Source organism: Pocillopora damicornis, chromosome 5 (assembly GCF_964200805.1).
Source record: "Pocillopora damicornis chromosome 5, jaPocDami1.2, whole genome shotgun sequence".
NCBI lineage: Eukaryota > Metazoa > Cnidaria > Anthozoa > Scleractinia > Pocilloporidae > Pocillopora > Pocillopora damicornis.
In genome coordinates, this window is record NC_142674.1 from 11,672,967 (window position 1) to 11,691,003 (window position 18,037).

Sequence of the window (18,037 nt, forward strand, 5' to 3'; positions counted from 1 at the left end):
TCTTACATTTCACCCTCACAACCACGCAGTTAAATCTATCATTCTTAAAAATTTTAAATTACTCCAAAACGATTCAGAGACTGGCACTATCTTTTCGCAACCCCCACTTATTTCATTCAAACGTGACAAAAACATAGGCAACTTTCTAGTCAGGAGTTCATTTCATACCAATGACCAATCTGGAACTTTTAAATGCGCTCGCTCACGATGCAAAACTTGTCCTTTCATTCATAACGTAGAGAGAATATCGGGACCCAAAAGATCCATTAATATCATTGATCACTTTACGTGTACCTCCGCCAATGTTATTTACTGCATAACTTGCACTTATTGCAATAAGTTATACATCGGCGAGACAGGAAGACGACTGGGTGACCGATTCCGAGAACACCTTCGCGATGTGGAAATAAATGACAAGGACGCATCCAAGCCAGTCGCTAGACACTTTAATCTTCCTTATCATTCTAAACAGCATATGGCAGTTTGCGGCCTTTCCTTACATCTAGGCAGTTCGGAAAGCCGTAAAACACTAGAACAAAAATTTATATTTCAAATCGGCACCCTTAATCCCCACGGAATCAACGAGCGCTTTTCATTCAACTAATCTATTCCTGTTTTCTCGTCACAATATTCCCACCAATGGCGTAGCTCCACCTTCTACATATAAATCCACACACAACCCACAATTCCTCTAATCGCTCCGACGAAGGGCTAACGCTCGAAACGTCAGCTTTTTTACTCTTTACGGTGGCTAATTTACGTTTTCAACCCAGTTGTTAACACTAAATTACCTGTTTTACTCTCCCACCGACGCAGCACCACAGTTTCTTTAGAAACTTACCCCTTTATTCGTTTTTCAAGTAGGTTGTTTTTTGCTTGTTTCTTTCTTTCTCTTCTGATTTAATCTATTACGGAAGTTTAATTCATATCTATCCAATATTCCTTATTCTGACACCGATTAAATTATTTATTATAGGCATTCTTTAAGAATTAATTAATTAGTTTCTTGTACTTTTATTATTATCATTTTGTCAATCAAGGACAAAGCTTTCACATGTTCTTCTAATAATTATAGGGAGAGAAATTTAACCAACACAAACCTACACTTAGTTTAGAACCGAGAAGTGACGATTATGTACCCTAACGACGGTCGCTGGCCCATTTTCCCAATCTCTTAGCTGAGGTCTTCTTTGCAACTTCCTCACTTGGTCCTGCATCTTCATCTCCGAGATCTTCAACCCTTGAGTATTTTGCCTTGTCATAAGCACCCATGTCAAGAAGTTCCAAATATGTCTTAAAAGAAAGTAACAAACGAGGGTTACACATTAGCCGCATAGCGTTACAACAAAGTAAAGTCAAGCTGAAAAGTGTGATCGCTTCCCCGGCATACTGAGAATCTCTTTGGGTTAAAGTCGCGGATATACTAAGTGCGTTTCTTATTTCCTCTCTGAAAATAGAGAAGTTGCAAGTAGGTGGGTAGAACTGAGCAGATTTATGCCGTAGGGACGATCACAACCGCCGTAAATATCAGAGGCAGCCAACAAGTGGAAATGCTTGTAAATGGCCAGACGGGCTGGAAAATGTCTCTTATCAGAATTATGAATGGTTTCAGCCGAAGCCCTTATGGAGCGAGTGGAAATAAAGCCAAAGCTACCAAGTATTGTTCCTAACACATGGGGGCAAGGTAAGAAGTTTGGAAAGTTTTCGAGTCTTTAAAATGCATAAAATATTGGGAAATTGTCAATTCTAGTAACGAACCTCTTCACGAATGTATGTGTCCATTCTTCGTCGCAGGTTTTCAAAAGGAGGACGGAAGTCAGGGTTACGATTCCAGCACCTTTTCATGATATCATACCTGAAATTTAACAATGATGGTCTGCTCTTAACTACCTTTTTATGGATTGTGCAAAGAATAACTAAAAGGTCCTCCCACAGGAACCTTTTTTATTGAAAATAGTGTAGGCAATAGTTCAGGTTTGTCCTTTTATTGAAAATAGTGTAGGCAATAATTCAGGTTTGTCCTTTTATTGAAAATAGTGTAGGCAATGGTTCAGGTTTGTCCTTTTATTGAAAATAGTGTAGGCAATAGTTCAGGTTTGTCCTTTTATTGAAAATAGTGTAGGCAATAGTTCAGGTTTGTCCTTTAATTGAAAATAGTGTAGGCAATAGTTCAGGTTTGTCCTTTTATTGAAAATAGTGTAGGCAATAGTTCAGGTTTGTCCTTTAATTGAAAATAGTGTAGGCAATAGTTCAGGTTTGTCCTTTAATTGAAAATAGTGTAGGCAATAGTTCAGGTTTGTCCTTTTATTGAAAATAGTGTAGGCAATAATTCAGGTTTGTCCTTTTATTGAAAATAGTGTAGGCAATGGTTCAGGTTTGTCCTTTTATTGAAAATAGTGTAGGCAATAGTTCAGGTTTGTCCTTTTATTGAAAATAGTGTAGGCAATAGTTCAGGTTTGTCCTTTAATTGAAAATAGTGTAGGCAATAGTTCAGGTTTGTCCTTTTATTGAAAATAGTGTAGGCAATAGTTCAGGTTTGTCCTTTTATTGAAAATAGTGTAGGCAATAGTTCAGGTTTGTCCTTTAATTGAAAATAGTGTAGGCAATAGTTCAGGTTTGTCCTTATATAGAAAATAGTGTAGGCAATAGTTCAAGTTTGTCCTTTTATTGAAAATAGTGTAGGCAATAGTTCAAGTTTGTCCTTTTATTGAAAATAGTGTAGGCAATAATTCAGGTTTCTCCTTTTATTGAAAATAGTGTAGGCAATAATTCAGGTTTGTCCTTTTATTGAAAATAGTGTAGGCAATAGTTCAGGTTTGTCCTTTTATTGAAAATAGTGTAGGCAATAGTTCAGGTTTGTCCTTTAATTGAAAATAGTGTAGGCAATAGTTCAGGTTTGTCCTTTTATTGAAAATAGTGTAGGCAATAATTCAGGTTTGTCCTTTTATTGAAAATAGTGTAGGCAATAATTCAGGTTTGTCCTTTTATTGAAAATAGTGTAGGCAATAGTTCAGGTTTGTCCTTTTATTGAAAATAGTGTAGGCAATAATTCAGGTTTGTCCTTTTATTGAAAATAGTGTAGGCAATAGTTCAGGTTTGTCCTTTAATTGAAAATAGTGTAGGCAATAGTTCAGGTTTGTCCTTTTATTGAAAATAGTGTAGGCAATTATTCAGGTTTGTCCTTTTATTGAAAATAGTGTAGGCAATAGTTCAAGTTTGTCCTTTTATTGAAAATAGTGTAGGCAATAGTTCAAGTTTGTCCTTTTATTGAAAATAGTGTAGGCAATAGTTCAGGTTTGTCCTTTTATTGAAAATAGTGTAGGCAATAGTTCAGGTTTGTCCTTTTATTGAAAATAGTGTAGGCAATAGTTCAGGTTTGTCCTTTTATTGAAAATAGTGTAGGCAATAGTTCAGGTTTGTCCTTTAATTGAAAATAGTGTAGGCAATAGTTCAGGTTTGTCCTTTTATTGAAAATAGTGTAGGCAATAATTCAGGTTTGTCCTTTTATTGAAAATAGTGTAGGCAATAATTCAGGTTTGTCCTTTTATTGAAAATAGTGTAGGCAATAATTCAGGTTTGTCCTTTTATTGAAAATAGTGTAGGCAATAATTCAGGTTTGTCCTTTAATTGAAAATAGTGTAGGCAATAGTTCAGGTTTGTCCTTTAATTGAAAATAGTGTAGGCAATAGTTCAGGTTTGTCCTTTTATTGAAAATAGTGTAGGCAATAATTCAGGTTTGTCCTTTTATTGAAAATAGTGTAGGCAATAATTCAGGTTTGTCCTTTTATTGAAAATAGTGTAGGCAATGGTTCAAGTTTGTTGTGAGACGTCGAACATATCGCACTCCTTCACTCGCTCTGATTATTTTCAAATACATTTTGATGTCATAATTGTCCAAGCCGTATCTCAGCTGAATGCGGTATGCTCCTGGTTCACATTCACATAACGGAAAGCTACTGATATGATTGTAGTCCAATTGCTTTATTGCAAAGATTTCGGCAATGAGAACGATAAATGTGTCGTCTTGGATCTTAGGTTATTTTAGGAACACGTTAGTATTGTGCTAAAAAAGTGCAACTCACAGTTTGTTATCAACATGATCGGGCTTTGGCATCTGATATCCCTTTGTGACCTCTGCAACCACAATGCCTTCGGACCATCCGTCGTACGGAATTCCTCCTGTCAATGCACAAGGACAAGTGCATGTCGCATTTCCAAATATATCAACCCTAAAGTAACCGACAGTTCTCGGTGACACTGTCTCAAGGTTACACAATGTGATCGGAAACCATGATCATGGTCAAGTGTGACACGACAAGAGGTCATGGGTTCAAATCCCGTAGAGGTCCGACTTTTTTTTTCAGGCCTTATTTTCACTACTGCTTAAGTAGTGTTCATTACGTACTGCGAAGATCACTTTCATTCACGTATTTATCCGCAGTTCAAACATATGACTTTCATATATCTTTAGCCGTTTAAAAATAGCATTACTTCTATATAGCGCTTGGACATTGCTGTTCTAAGCGTTAAATTTATTGATTGAACATAGCTTGGCTTACCAAGGGTAACTATCTCATACAGGACGATTCCATAGGACCACCTGACGAGAGCATATCAGAAATATTCTATAGTTAATCGCTGAGTGAATTTTAGACGTGAAATAATAAAGAAAAATCCAAAGGTAATCAGTTCGTTAGGTTGGTGGATTAATATGCATATCTATACATACACATCACTCAAGGTGGAAAGTCCAGCAAGTTCTCCCAGCAGAATCTCTGGTGCAGTCCATTTGATTGGCAAACATCCCTGGAAAACAACCAGTAAACGTTTGCCTTACAAAACTTATTTCCCTTTTTTTCAAAGCCATCTTTAAAAAAATATGAAGCTACATAACGTAAACATGTTAAAAGGTGAAAAGAAAGCTACATTTGTCGTTCCTTTATAAGTCAATCCAAAGTTAGCCTTCGTAAAGTTGTCACGGAAAACAGAAAACGTAACTCCTTTCACAGGGCTTTCTACAAAAAACGCTAGTGAAATTGACATATCCTGATACCCAGGCCAGAGTACTTATTCTGTTGATTTCTAACTCTGCTTTGTTTTGCTTTTTTCTTGTAAGTAAAAGTGAGCTATGAAACCCTGTTGGTAGGCGAGGTACATTTACTTTATGCAGAGAATATGTTGACGTTTCCAACTTTTTTCCAGAAAACACCGCACTAAAGCAACCAAAAAAGTTTTTTCTACCTTTTTGGCATTTCCATGGCCGTACTTGAAACTTTGATATGCCATACCAAAGTCCGTCACTTTGCAAACATAGTTGTTATCGAGGAGAATGTTTCGAGCCGCCAGGTCACGATGGATGATCTATCAGAAGATGAGGAGCCGGAATATAAGAGTTAAGAAACGGTAGGTTTATATAATACAGCTGTGAATTAAACGTCTGGGTATGTTCGAACAATAAAGGGGCTGAAACTAAGGCTGCTTTCCATGATGATTTAATGCTGACAAAACTAAGATTTCTTCTTTCTTTATCAAAAAAAAAATTGACTTTTTTACAACAGCGAAATTAACGATAATGATAACAATGATAACGATAATAGTAATAACTATGCTGATAATCATAATAAAATAAAATTTAGAAATGGTAAGCCAACGGAGGACCCGTTGTGTTCCAAGAAAGAAAAAGACGAGATGGTTTTCTCTTTACCTCTGTTTTCTTCTACAGATTTTTAGGGAGTTCCATTTTTCCCTTTGTTTTGTTTTGTTTTTAAGTGTCGCAATAAGGTTTTATATACATATATATATTTATATATGTATTTATATGTAGTGCAGATTATTTATACGACGCGCCACTAGCCAAAATGAACCATCAGCGCACACTCGATCTTTGACAGCTGCATGAGTTTGTCTTTTCTTTTGTTAGCCTAATTCTATACAATTCCATGTAATAAGAGCTAGGATTTTTTGACGCTCGGCAACCGAATTATTATGAACCTTACTCTCGTCTCTTGGCTCATTTTGTTGACATCTGCAGTGACCTGCTAATGTCAACAAAAAGTATTATGGCTAAAAAAAACTTAGAGATTTCTCTAATGTAAAAGCACTCAAAAATGTTGGCCAAAATCTGAGCTGTTAAAAAATGAAAAGTTTAAATCTCTGAAAGATTTTTTCTGAGTTAGAATTGACACGTGAGAAGTATTCCACTTACACCTCGCGTTCCAAGGAACACCATACCGGCGGCTATTTGTTTGGCAAACAGCACAAGATCGTAGTTGGTCAAATTCTGAGCTCTTCCCTCACCAAGATAATACCGATCCCTCACTCCTCGGCATTTTCTCAGGTAACCAAGTAGGTCACCACATGGCAAGTACTCCATGATGAGTATGGGATGAACTTAAGTGACGTTAAAAAAGAGAAAAAGCAAATAAATCCTATGTCAAAGCTCCTTACCGTATATCAAAGATAAAATTCCTGATGGCTCTCTTCATAAAGCAGTTTAGCTTACACGAAGGACTCATTCTTTTAGGATCTACTTTCATCAGAATTTACTTTCAAATATTTGCTACAGGTTAAAGGGAGAAATTAAGCTGGTTAGCTCCGTTCACGAGATTTCAAGCTATCCGACCGAGACCTTAATGAACTCTCGTTGGATACATGCTTTCGAAGAAAAACAGTCTGGTTGCCAAACCGAAAAAAGACAAACTTGGCTCCATTAACATCCCAGTTACGGAACTCATGTTAAGAGGTCCTAAGAGGGTTCATTCAGCATTTGTAGTATCGTTAATAAAACATACCTAGAAAAGATGTTGTACGCTTAGTACTCACTTTGTGTCGTAACGCAGCCCATGAACTTTACAATGTTTGGCGGAACGTTTTCACCGATAAGTTTACCCAGCTCAATTTCTCTCATCAAACATTTCCTTCCATCCTCTCCAGCAGTGGCTAAAACAAAAGTATACATTAATGGAGACACGTTCTGATTAATACATTTGTTCTATGCAAGTTCAAGCCAGAAAGAATCCAGTAGAGCTACAAACCTTACTTCTTCTTATTACCATTTGGATGATAATTTTAGAAGATAGCCGATTGCCCAACTCACCTCTCCCCCAAGCTAGCAGATTGCCCAACTCACCCCCCCCCACCCCCTACTGACCTTGCCATACCTGTGACCTTTTATATTTCTTGATGGAAACAAGAACTATTGCAGCATTACTGCAATGCCAGGATCACTTTTATTGCCAAACTGGTTGATTATCTTATATGTTTGTTTGTCCTCCCTCCCCCCACCCCCGCCTTTTGTTTCTTTTTTCCTGCGCGTAACCTTGAGTGAAGAAGAGGAAGGTGTGCGGTGGTCAAGAAGTAATTTTGGACCACCTTTGCCCCTCCCCCCCCCCCCTGCCTCTTTCCAAATAAAACATTTCTATAACCACCCCTGAGATCAACATATGTTGAGAACAAGAACAAATTGAAGGAGACTTACGCGTGAAACATTTAGCGGCTACTGTTCGATTTCCAGGTTGTCCATTTGGCGAACTCAGGAGAGCTCTCCACACGGCTCCAAACGCCCCTCGTCCAATGACGTCTTGAAGCAGGACACGGTTCACCGCAACCTCCCACTCATCTACCTCTGCATTCAGTGGCTCCATCTGAATTGCCTCCTCTTGGTCAGGACTAAATATTGGAAATTAACATTGTATACTTTGTATACTTTCAGGTTCAAAACAAAGAAAAGTGATAAAAAGAAAAGAGAGATCAGAAGGAAAAAAATTGATTGGGGAGATAATCTCTCTTGCCGATAGTGGGAAATCAATGTTTTTACTAAACCAGAAGCATAAATTATTACAAAACATATCAGTAATTATTGTTATTTGAATACACTTTGTCGATCGCATGAAGTTCAACAATAGCTTCGTCGTTTGTTAAAATTAAACAAGAAACAGTTGGTTTTAAAATCAGAAAATTTTACGTGCATTTCAACGCATAAATCTATAAATTAATCAAACCGAGAATAGGTAGAAGATACTATTGAAATAAAAAAAAAATTAAACAAACGAACTAATGAAGCCGATTCTAACAGCGCTTGATGAATGTTAATAATGCATCATAAACACGATAAATGTAAAGTCACTGCGATATGATTTTTGTCATCGTCATCATGCAAGGTGGTGACCCATGAGGAAGGTAATGCCGGGTGTTTTTTTTTTTGATGAATTTGATGAATAAAAGGTGAAATAGTTGACTTACAGAGCCATAGCTGCAATTCCAAATAACGAAATGAAGGAGATAAAGAAGATAAAAGTTTGTATTAATTTATCAAATCGAATATTCTTAAAGAATTTTTCTGTAATGGCACTAATATTGAATTTGCATAAATTAGGAGGGACGTGCTATGTGCTGAATTTAGAATTATTATCAAACACCGTTAACAGTAATGGAAATTATAATGATGATACCATATACAGACGTGAAAAAAATCTACAATTAGCATTTTTTTGGCCGCACGCGAGTAATTCTTATAAAAATATTTCTACTCTAAGACTCTTAGCTTAGTGTCCCATCATTCCCCTTCCCCCCAGTAGACATGCAAAATAAGTTTAAATATTTCCTTCTTTTACTTTCAGACAAAGAAATCTGAAATAACAAAGAAAAATGGACGTCACCTGTCCTTCGACGCTTGCAGAAATACCAGGCAAGCGAAATGACAATCGCTGCCGCCACTGATCCACCAATGTAATACCACAAAGTGATGAAACTTTGCACTTGCTTTGCTAATTGTGTAAGATAGATAAATGACCATTAGACAAATCTCGACGGTAGTAAAAGTACTAATAAACTTCAAGTTCTTCGAAATAGCTTTGGAATAGCTTGGCACATTATTTAACCTGTGATTGACACCTGCTCTTAAAAACGAAATACCTGAATTTCATAGAGCGATGCAAGGAAATTTCATGTAAATGGGTCAGGTGACCCATATTTGTTTCGTGTTTAATTAAAAAATAGTTTTAATCTATTTGGAAATGTATTTTTTAATCGGTAAAGTTGTATGTTTTTTTTAAGACGCAACGGTAACACCAGCTTACCTTTGACGTTTATTTTTACAAAGGAACGGGCAACAAAACCGAGCTTGTTACGTGCCTCACAAGAATACACACCACTGTCCTCCTTCACAACTCCAGTTATAGCAAATGTACTCTTTTCGTCATCGAATCGTGTATCAATCTTTGCCCTTTCGGGTGGTGAGTCTCCATCTTTTTTCCAAGTTACATTTATTGTTTCTTCGTTGACGTTGCAGGTCAATGTGAGGTTGTCTCCTGCTGTGAGTGCCGGATAATGACCTGGAACAATTTGAGCTGAGGCTTTTCCTACGTTAAGAAAAAAGCAATTGATTAAAATGATGGTCCACGTTCGTCACTTTCCTCGTCAGCATCATTTCAGTGTCAGCGTCATGTCATCGTCATCGCCATGGTTATCGTCGGCGTCGTCTTCACGGTCAGCGTCATCATCATCATTATCGTCATTAACATTAAACTTACCGTAAACACGCAGAGTTGCAGAGGAACTAGTTGTATTTGCTTTATTTTTCGCTTCACACTTGTAAGTCCCTTCCATCCCTTTTTTAACGCTTAAAAGTTTCAGGAATGATTCTCCTTCGTAACTGGATTGATTGATACCAGATGGCAGGTCAGCATTATTAAAAACCCAGACTAATGTTGGTGTTGGCACACCTGAGGCTCGACAACTAAAGTTCACAGAGTTTCCTTCGGTAACAGACTGGTTTATCGGAGGCTCTATAATCTGTGGAGATACTTCAATTTAAAAAAAACCAAAGTTAATAAGGTTTGTGTAGTCCAGTTTAACTCCATTTATCCAATCCTTGATAAAACGACGAAACAACAACAACGACAAAAAATCAAAACAAAAAACGCGATGTTCAAGTCTATTTTTGACCAACGTCAATTTTTTCGAAGGTTTTCGTCGCTTTCAGCATAAAAAGATATCGTTTGCCCTGAAGTTGTCCTAGTTGTCCCAATAAAATTAATCCTTTTCTTGATGGTTGTTGAGTGTGATGTTAAAAAAAACATATGTTCAATGACAATCAGTTTCCTTTTTTTAGCAGTATATATTGAATTGGAAAAGTTATTAGGCTATGATGATCAAAACAATGTAAAACATTTGTATTCTGAAATCGAAAAAAAAAAAAAGGAAATCTGTCATTTGACGTTTCCAAATTGTCCGTTTTAATATGAGTTCACGGATAAAAATGTTAAAGTGGACCCCAGAATTTGCAATTCCTTAATAGCAGAAGGTGTTTCAAATTATTTCTTTGATCACGGATTCACCTTCAATAACAATCTGGGTGTGTGTAAGTCAGAATCAACTGTACGTGATCAGGTACCCTTTTCTAGAAGAAAAGGGTACTAATGTTGGTAATTTGAAGCAAGTTATATGAATGTTCATTTAAAATCTCTTTCCAACTTCAATCCTTAATATTTAGGTAATGATTCACTCAAAGCCTAGTTGATGAACTACCTTTAATTCTAATGAAAATGTATCATAAGATCATGACTCCTTAGTTCCTTGTTCATCGATATTTTTAAAGGAAAAGGATGAAAAGCGAAAGAAAAAAATAGGTCTATTTAAATTTGGCTTAAGCTTAAAAACAAACGCTTTGTTAAGTTACAAGTTTGATAAATGACATAAACTACAATATAGAGTTTACCAGTGACATCGATCCAGAAGGAAGAGTTTGCTTTTCCATAATCATTTTCAGCAGTACATTCATAATAGCCTTTATCTTCAAACGTCACTTGTCCAATAACTAAGGTGTTGTTTTTATTAAGTAGCACTCCATCCTTGGTCCAGTTGACATATACTTGTGGGTCACCTCTCAAATAACACTTTTTTTCAAATGTGGAGTTCAATGCAATGGTGAGATTTCTAAACTCATCACTAACACGGGGTGGAACTGCAAAGTAAGCATATAAATACAAATTGCAAAATTAGAAGTCACCCAACGCCCCCCTCCTCTCCCCCCCTCTCCCCCCTCTTTCCCCCCTCCCCACCCACAAAAAGAAAAACAATAAATTTAAACAAATTAACAACTAGCAATTTAAAAAGAAGAAAACGATGAACTATTTTTGGATCGTATCAAACAAATTCTTCCAAAAACCATGTTAGTCAGGCTATATTACTAGCTTAGCCATGAAACCATCATATTTTTAGAGCAGGAACAAACGAACAAGTGTAAAGACTTTCCAGTTCTTTGCAATAAATAACTAATCAAGTTGTGTAAAGAAATACTGTATACTTGACGAACACACCTTTTACAGAGATGTCAATGTCTTTGGTGTCAAAGCCTGCTGCATTCTCTGCCTTACAAGTGTACCGCCCTTCGTCCTCCTTTGTTATCTCAGAAAAGAAGAGAGACAAACTCTGTCTATGGAATGTTTTATTCTTGAGCCAGGTGATCTGTGGTTCAGGCCGACCCTCCACAACTTTACACGTCAAATTCACACTGTTTCCTTCTATGATGAGATTGCTTGCTCCAGAAATATCCACTTTTGGTCGAACTAAGAGGTGAATAAATAACATGTCCTTGGAAAATCGGAGGTATTCCAATATCATTTACACTGAACGCATTAAACACCATAACTTAATTAACATTTGACAATGACACTAGCGCTTGATATGAAATATAATCATTTGTCAGATCGCGGACATAACTTCGTATTGAGGTCTACATACTCCTATTATCTCGGACCAGTTTACGAAAGACAGAAGGCGCAGCCATGGGGAGTATGGTCTCTGCTGTTATTGCTACAGAGTTATAGGAGCAATCCATAATCTTATAATCCTATAATCTTGGTTCGCGAAAACGCTGATAGCTTGCTACAGCATTTGAAGAACCGAAAGCATTCCATTGACTTCACTGATGTTACAAATAGCAACAGGTCACTTGCCATCCATGGCACTGCATCTTTAAAACAAGAGCCCGAGGTTTAAAAGATTCCCTGTGAGTAAGGCAAAGTTTACATCAACGGAACAAGCAGACCTATGCAAGTAATGGTTAAACGAGTAATATGGCAGATGGAGAAACGACATGCTAAGACAAAGGCCTCTGCAGTTTCAGAAGACACCTGGAAACCACCTGCTCTGGACTGAAGTAGAGTACATCGATTGTGATCCTATTATTATACACGCAGGGTAAAAGAGGCCATCCACGTAAGATTTCGCATGTTACAACATAAATTGAACATTGGGGTAGACATCTCGGAAACATGGATGCGGACCACAAGAAACACAAAACATAATAACTTTGCGACAGTGCACTCAGAAAGAACATTTAGTCAAAGTGTGGCAATCGAGGCCTGCGTGGGATTCTAGCCAATCACAGTCAAACAGAGTGTTCATAAGGTCATGCATATCTACCGATCTTATAACACGAAGAAGACACAATATGCAGTCAAAAAGTCACAATCCACATCCAAAGTAACTTAATGGCGAGATAAACGATTATAATGCATTCAGAAATTGAATTCGTCACCATGACAAACGAAGTCGTTTTAAGCACATTACCAGCTTGAAAAGAAACTATAAGCTTCATCAAAGGGCACTTACTCTGAGTTCTGACGAGGATACTACATTGTTGATAAATAACTTAAGTATAATTTCTTTTAACAGGACACCCTACTTTAAAACAACCGTAATCAACAAACATATCCACTATAAAATGTCGCCTCGCATGGCTGCGGATATGAACAGCGAAAAGGTTTTGAAACTGAGTAAATTAAATTCATTACATTTGAAGAACTGACTTTATGACTTTCTATATATTATCATATTGGTCACTCACTTATAACTGTCACTACTATGTTTTTATCTCTGCTTGTGACCCTCTTTGGTCCTTTAGTTTGTTTCATGGTACAGGTGAATGTTCCATTGTCTTCAGGCTTTACAAAACCAATACGCAGACTGCCGTTGGATACTTGAGTGAATCGTTTCGGGTCTAAGGACTTTCCTCCTTTCTTACTCCAAGAAATCTGTGGACTCGGTGTTCCATCAGCACTACAGCTTATAATGCCAGACGTGTACGCAATAAAGGTTTGTTGGTCCAACGTCTTTTGAGTAAATCTTGCTGTTGAAAGCAGTAATGAAAAGCACCAATATCATAGCTATACTGTTGAAAAGTCAGAAGTGTACTTGTCTCACATGGCATTGTCCTGCATGTTAAGCCTATTTCTACAAGATAAAAAGATGCGTTTTCATACCACTAATGTAGACAATGTAATATTGAACATATTCCAATCTCTCGCATTCATATATTCCTCCATCAGATAGCTGCACGTCATCAATGAACAGATCGCCATTGTCTTCAGCTCTGATCCTTTCAGAAGTAGAGTTTGTTATTTCAAGCTTTTGCCTATTAATGAACCACCTAGCATGAGTGGTTTTATTGTGTATAGAACAGTGAAGCTTTTCTCTGCTACCAATATCAAAATAGAGTTCATCTCTTTTCAACACTTTCTGGTTTTCTGCAAAAAAAATAGTTCAGTTTAGATGATTTTGTCAAAATAAATCAAATTTTTTGTACTTAACACTACAAGAAGAGATAGAAAAGTTGAATATATTTACCTGTGCTAAAGCTTAAATTGAGAAATGTTTTTAACAATGTCGTATTTCAAACTTAGTTACAATACTCCAAACAAAATCATGTTAGCCATTAGGTAACCCTTAACTGAAGTCAGGTGATCTTATGAGCAGTCATATCACCCTCATGAAAGTCATGTACACCCTAGCTAACATCATTTCACCTCAAGACCAAGTTGAATCATCTATAAGGAGGGTAAGTTCTTAAAGAAACTGTGGCGTTGCGTCGGTGGGGGAGTATAACACCCGCCATGACGAAGGGCTAACGCTCTAAATTTAGCTTTGAAACTCTTTACGGGGGCAAATTTACATTATCAACTCGGTTGATAAAATCAAAATCATCTAAGTCATTTTAAGTCGACTCATGTTACCCTTAAACCAAGTCATGTCATCCTTAACCCTAATCCTCTACTTTAGAAGGTCAGTGGGAAGAAGAAAGACAATCACGAAAATCAGAATAACTAATCAGAGCTAAAAATTTAGTTGCTTACTTGGTTGACACAACGCTTGAGAACCCTTGTCATCCACTTGACATTGAGGTGGAATATTTAACTTTCCATCGATGCGATCGCATGATGCAAGTTCAAACTCCTCTCCAGTGCAAGAGACATCGGACATTGCAAAAGGTATTCCCTCAGCCTTTATGTCTGACCCAATAAATTCCGCTAAAGCCTCTTCAAAGCCAAGTTGACGACAAATAACTTTGACATCATTTAAGTCCCATTTATTCCTACATATCTTTGCCCATTTCCCCTTGTAAAACACTTCCACTCTTCCTCCATACTCCACATTTGCGCCATTCAAGCGAACAGGAACTTATGGAATTACAAACATTTTAATCCATTAAGATGGAAAATACTGGTTATCAAGAATCAAGAATGCCTTTAAATCACGAAAGGATAAATAGTTCATGCCAGTCTAAGTGTTTAGTTTTAAGGGAAATTCTAGGTGTAAATTAATCAGTATTCGTACGTTGGATGTATCGTTCTTTGTCCGATGTAGTTCACGACATTTACATAGTTTCCTTGCAGCGATGTTTTACGACGAACCTCTTTTTCATTGCTTCGTGACTGTGCTTTAAATTGTGAAGCAAGATTTTTTTTAAAAAAATGTTGGAACATTCAAGACGTGTCTTCTTAGCCTAAAAGCGTTTACTTTCGGCGAACACAATAGGGTGATTTACATTTTAAATTAGAACAACATTTTTAAAGCATTTCTCATGCAATTATCAAGAAAAAGGCATTTAGTTATGTATAAGTAGGGTGAAAATTGTAAAATTCCTTAGTTTCACGAAAGAGAGGGAAAAAAGGAAACTAGAGGGACGTTAAAGTTTTAAGGAAACTTAGTGGAGGGTTTGGAGGTTGTGAGGTTCATGAAACCGAAATGCATAACTGCGCAGTTAGGTTCTTCTTTCGGCAGCAATTCAACTGTAATCGTCTCAGGGCGTAAAGAAACCTGCCAGATTTTTAGCGATACATACCTTTTTAGAACCTAAAGATACCCGAAGATGAGCAATCATTGATCTCGGGAAAGTTTTAATCACCGGAGTGTGAGTAAATCTATCAAGTTACTATCTTTGGAGATCATGCGGATATTAAATGAGTGCAATTCATTATTACCTTTGCAAATTTGTTGTTTATTTTCCAAGTTGTTTTGACATCTGGTCGGAATGGTACAGTTGTAGTCGGTGGACATCTCTGAAGCATTGCCACGTTCTGCGTACCATGTGTAATTAGCAAAGACGCCGTTGTCATAATAGCCCATGGCCATGCAGGTTGAATTTTCATCTGCTTCATCCCATTGACTGGTACAAAGCTTTTGCCAACTGCTGTTTGAGAATATCTTCATTGTACCGACAGATGGGTTCTTCTCTGTTTCAAATCGCAGGGGAAATTCTTCAAATATTAAAAAAAAAAAGATAAATAAGGATAATAGTAAACAACGTGGACTAATTAACCTTAGGTAAATTCTTGTGTCGATGATGTCGCCATATAATTACCTAGTAACAGTAGTCCTTGCATTGCTGAAAGATTTCTTTTCAGTTTATGGTGGAAGAATTTCCTGTTTAGCTAAAATGATTTTCTTTGTTAGCTGGTCAATGCCAAAACTGAGGCCCTCGCATTGTCAAACATATTTCTTGTCAGTAGATGATAGTTAGCTTTACCGGCTTGACTAGAAAGGTATTGCTCACGGGCAACGAAAAGAAATTCGTAATCGCCATTATGCATATAGTGTAGACTTCTTACAGAGTGACCACAAATATCAGCGAAAACTTGTGCCAAGAATTTATTACCTATTGTAGTACAAATGATAATGGAGATTTGTGATGTTTCTTTAAAGAAAAGCATGGTGAATTCCGTACAGGTACAGAGTTTGTGCATTCATGAAGGATTTCTGACTTATAATGAACTCCTGAGTTTTGATAATTTGAGCATTTCATATACTTTGCCTGGATGATTATGTGATTAAAGTTAAAACTCAGAAGTTCCATTCATTTTTTCTTACTCTAACTTTTATTCCTGTATTTGTTCTTTTTTGTTTCAACAAAGAAGTTTTCATCCACTGAAATCAGAAAAGCTGCAATTTTGTATGTTACCTTCTTGGCAACTGGACATGTTGCTACATTCTCTCAGCAGTGCTCCAGCCCCATCGCAGTGTTTCCCGCCATATGCTGGTTCTGGATTGGCGCATTCTCTCTGTCTGGTTTGTATACCGCTAACTGGCTTGGTACAGATACTCCAGGAGTTCCACTCACTCCAGCCACCATCCACTTACAAAGTTTTAAACAACAACATTTGATAAACTACCATAGAAGACATGTTTGGATCATTTACCCAAATAAAGTATGTAAGACAGTGGTGCAGTTTCTATTTCTACCTTTCTCTATAGTTACTTCGAATGCTCAAGTTAACATTTGGTTACGGTAAACTCATCAATTTGGTATTTGGCGCGATGCCGAAGGGTTTGCTATGAACTTATCGAGACACGATTCTGAGAGCAAAAACATAACTCGAGAGTGGTATTGGTGAGGGCCAGTGGGTTGGGGTCCAAGCGAGCAAGATGAACGTGAAACACTGGGAAGGTGTCTGACATGGATGGGTTGACGGCTTCGTCTTGACATGGGTTCTGCATAGATCGTCTGCTAAATTCAAGAGAGAACCTTTTCTATACACAATAGCAAAATTGTAACGCTGTAGGAAAAGCAACATCTTTTGCAGACACTTAGGTGCTAAGGCGAGGTCCTTCTTGAAGATTGACTGAAAGAGTTGGTGGTCTGTATAGACTCTGTTGGATTTTCCTAAAAGCAATTCCTCGAATGTGTTGAGGGCTTCAACAATAGCCAGGAATAGCACTCTTCGGTAGTGATTAGGCCTTTTGCAGTACGCAATGGGTCGTAGAGAAGACTCGTCAAGGGCGCTGCTACTGTGTGGTTTGATGGTTTGTAAGAGGGCAGCTCCCTGGCCATAGCCTGAGGCGTCCACTTGAAGGATCAGTGGCGCAGTTACGTCAAAGTATGCCAGGCATGCTGCACAGGTGGCTAGGGCTTTTGCTGAATCAAAGGCTTCCTGGTGCCTTGTTGACCACAGTAATGGCATGTCCTCTTTGGTGAGGTTGTAATAAAGTTGGGTGACGCTGCTAAGTTCGGAACAGAATTTGGCCAGGTAATTAATATCCCGTAGGAATCGGCGCACTGCTTGCTTTTCGGTTGGAGTGGGCATGGTGATCATAGCTTTAACTGTGACAGGGTTGGGCTGGAGGCCATCTGTAGTGGTAACATGGCTCATGAAAGTGGCTTTGCAAATAAGGAATTTCATCTTGTTGACATTTACCTTGACATGACGTTGTTCAAATCCCTCAAGCACGGCGATAAGGCTGCGGTCGTGGTCGATTCTGGCTTCCATGTTATTGACGCTGCAGCCAGGGATTAAGATGCCGTGAGTAATACCGAAGCTTAGGAGGCCATCAAGCACCATACGAATTTGGCGCTGCCGTTCTTTTGATGCAGAGGATATGACTAAGGGTAGCCTAGTCCATCTGTAGCAACCCCATGGTGTGAACATTGTGGTAATCAGAGATGATCTTAAGGACAAGGGGATGGTTTGCCTCTTTACATCTATTCCTTCCATGCAGCTAGTGGATGTTTTCTTCCAAGGTGGAGATGCTGTACTTTGGACATCGAATGGCTTTATTGAGGGTCTAAGAAGGGTCTAAGCAGCTCCGTATTTTTCCCGGTTTGGCTGGGGGTGGTTTTGGCTCTCGGTTGAGATACCCTTACTAGCTGACCAGTGGTTTCATACGCATCCAGGGCCGCTTTGATTGCATCCAGCTTTGAAATGGGTTCAAATTGAATGGGGGCATGAATGGGTTTGACATCTGGATCCAAGTCGAGATC

General features: G+C 37.9%; 1 protein-coding gene across 1 annotated transcript; it reads right to left on the reverse strand.

The window, feature by feature from the left end:
* Positions 1-855: 855 nt before the first annotated feature.
* LOC149045252 (uncharacterized) lies at positions 856-17,705 on the reverse strand. The gene is made up of 19 exons (XM_089205879.1): positions 16,736-17,705; positions 16,241-16,414; positions 15,264-15,539; positions 14,136-14,459; positions 13,266-13,529; positions 12,851-13,132; positions 11,319-11,567; positions 10,718-10,963; positions 8,658-8,765; positions 8,242-8,251; positions 7,478-7,668; positions 6,823-6,939; positions 6,206-6,390; positions 5,242-5,361; positions 4,730-4,806; positions 4,560-4,600; positions 4,083-4,179; positions 1,759-1,855; positions 856-1,293 (listed from the first exon to the last, which is right to left on the reverse strand). Exons 1-19 carry the CDS (start codon positions 17,703-17,705, stop codon positions 1,141-1,143), a joined length of 3,981 nt encoding a protein of 1,326 aa, XP_089062005.1. The 3' UTR covers positions 856-1,140.
* Positions 17,706-18,037: the final 332 nt, after the last annotated feature.

Bases quoted from the DNA above. Each gene is read 5' to 3' on its own strand.
- LOC149045252 (XM_089205879.1), bottom strand. From the start codon at position 17,705: ATGTTCACACCATGGGGTTGCTACAGATGGACTAGGCTACCCTTAGTC. The intron at 15,540-16,240 runs GTAACATACAAA...TAATATTTGAAG, and splicing joins CATGTCCAGTTGCCAAGAAG to AATTTCCCCTGCGATTTGAA. The intron at 6,940-7,477 runs GTAAGTCTCCTT...CTTTTGTTTTAG, and splicing joins AGCCGCTAAATGTTTCACGC to CCACTGCTGGAGAGGATGGA.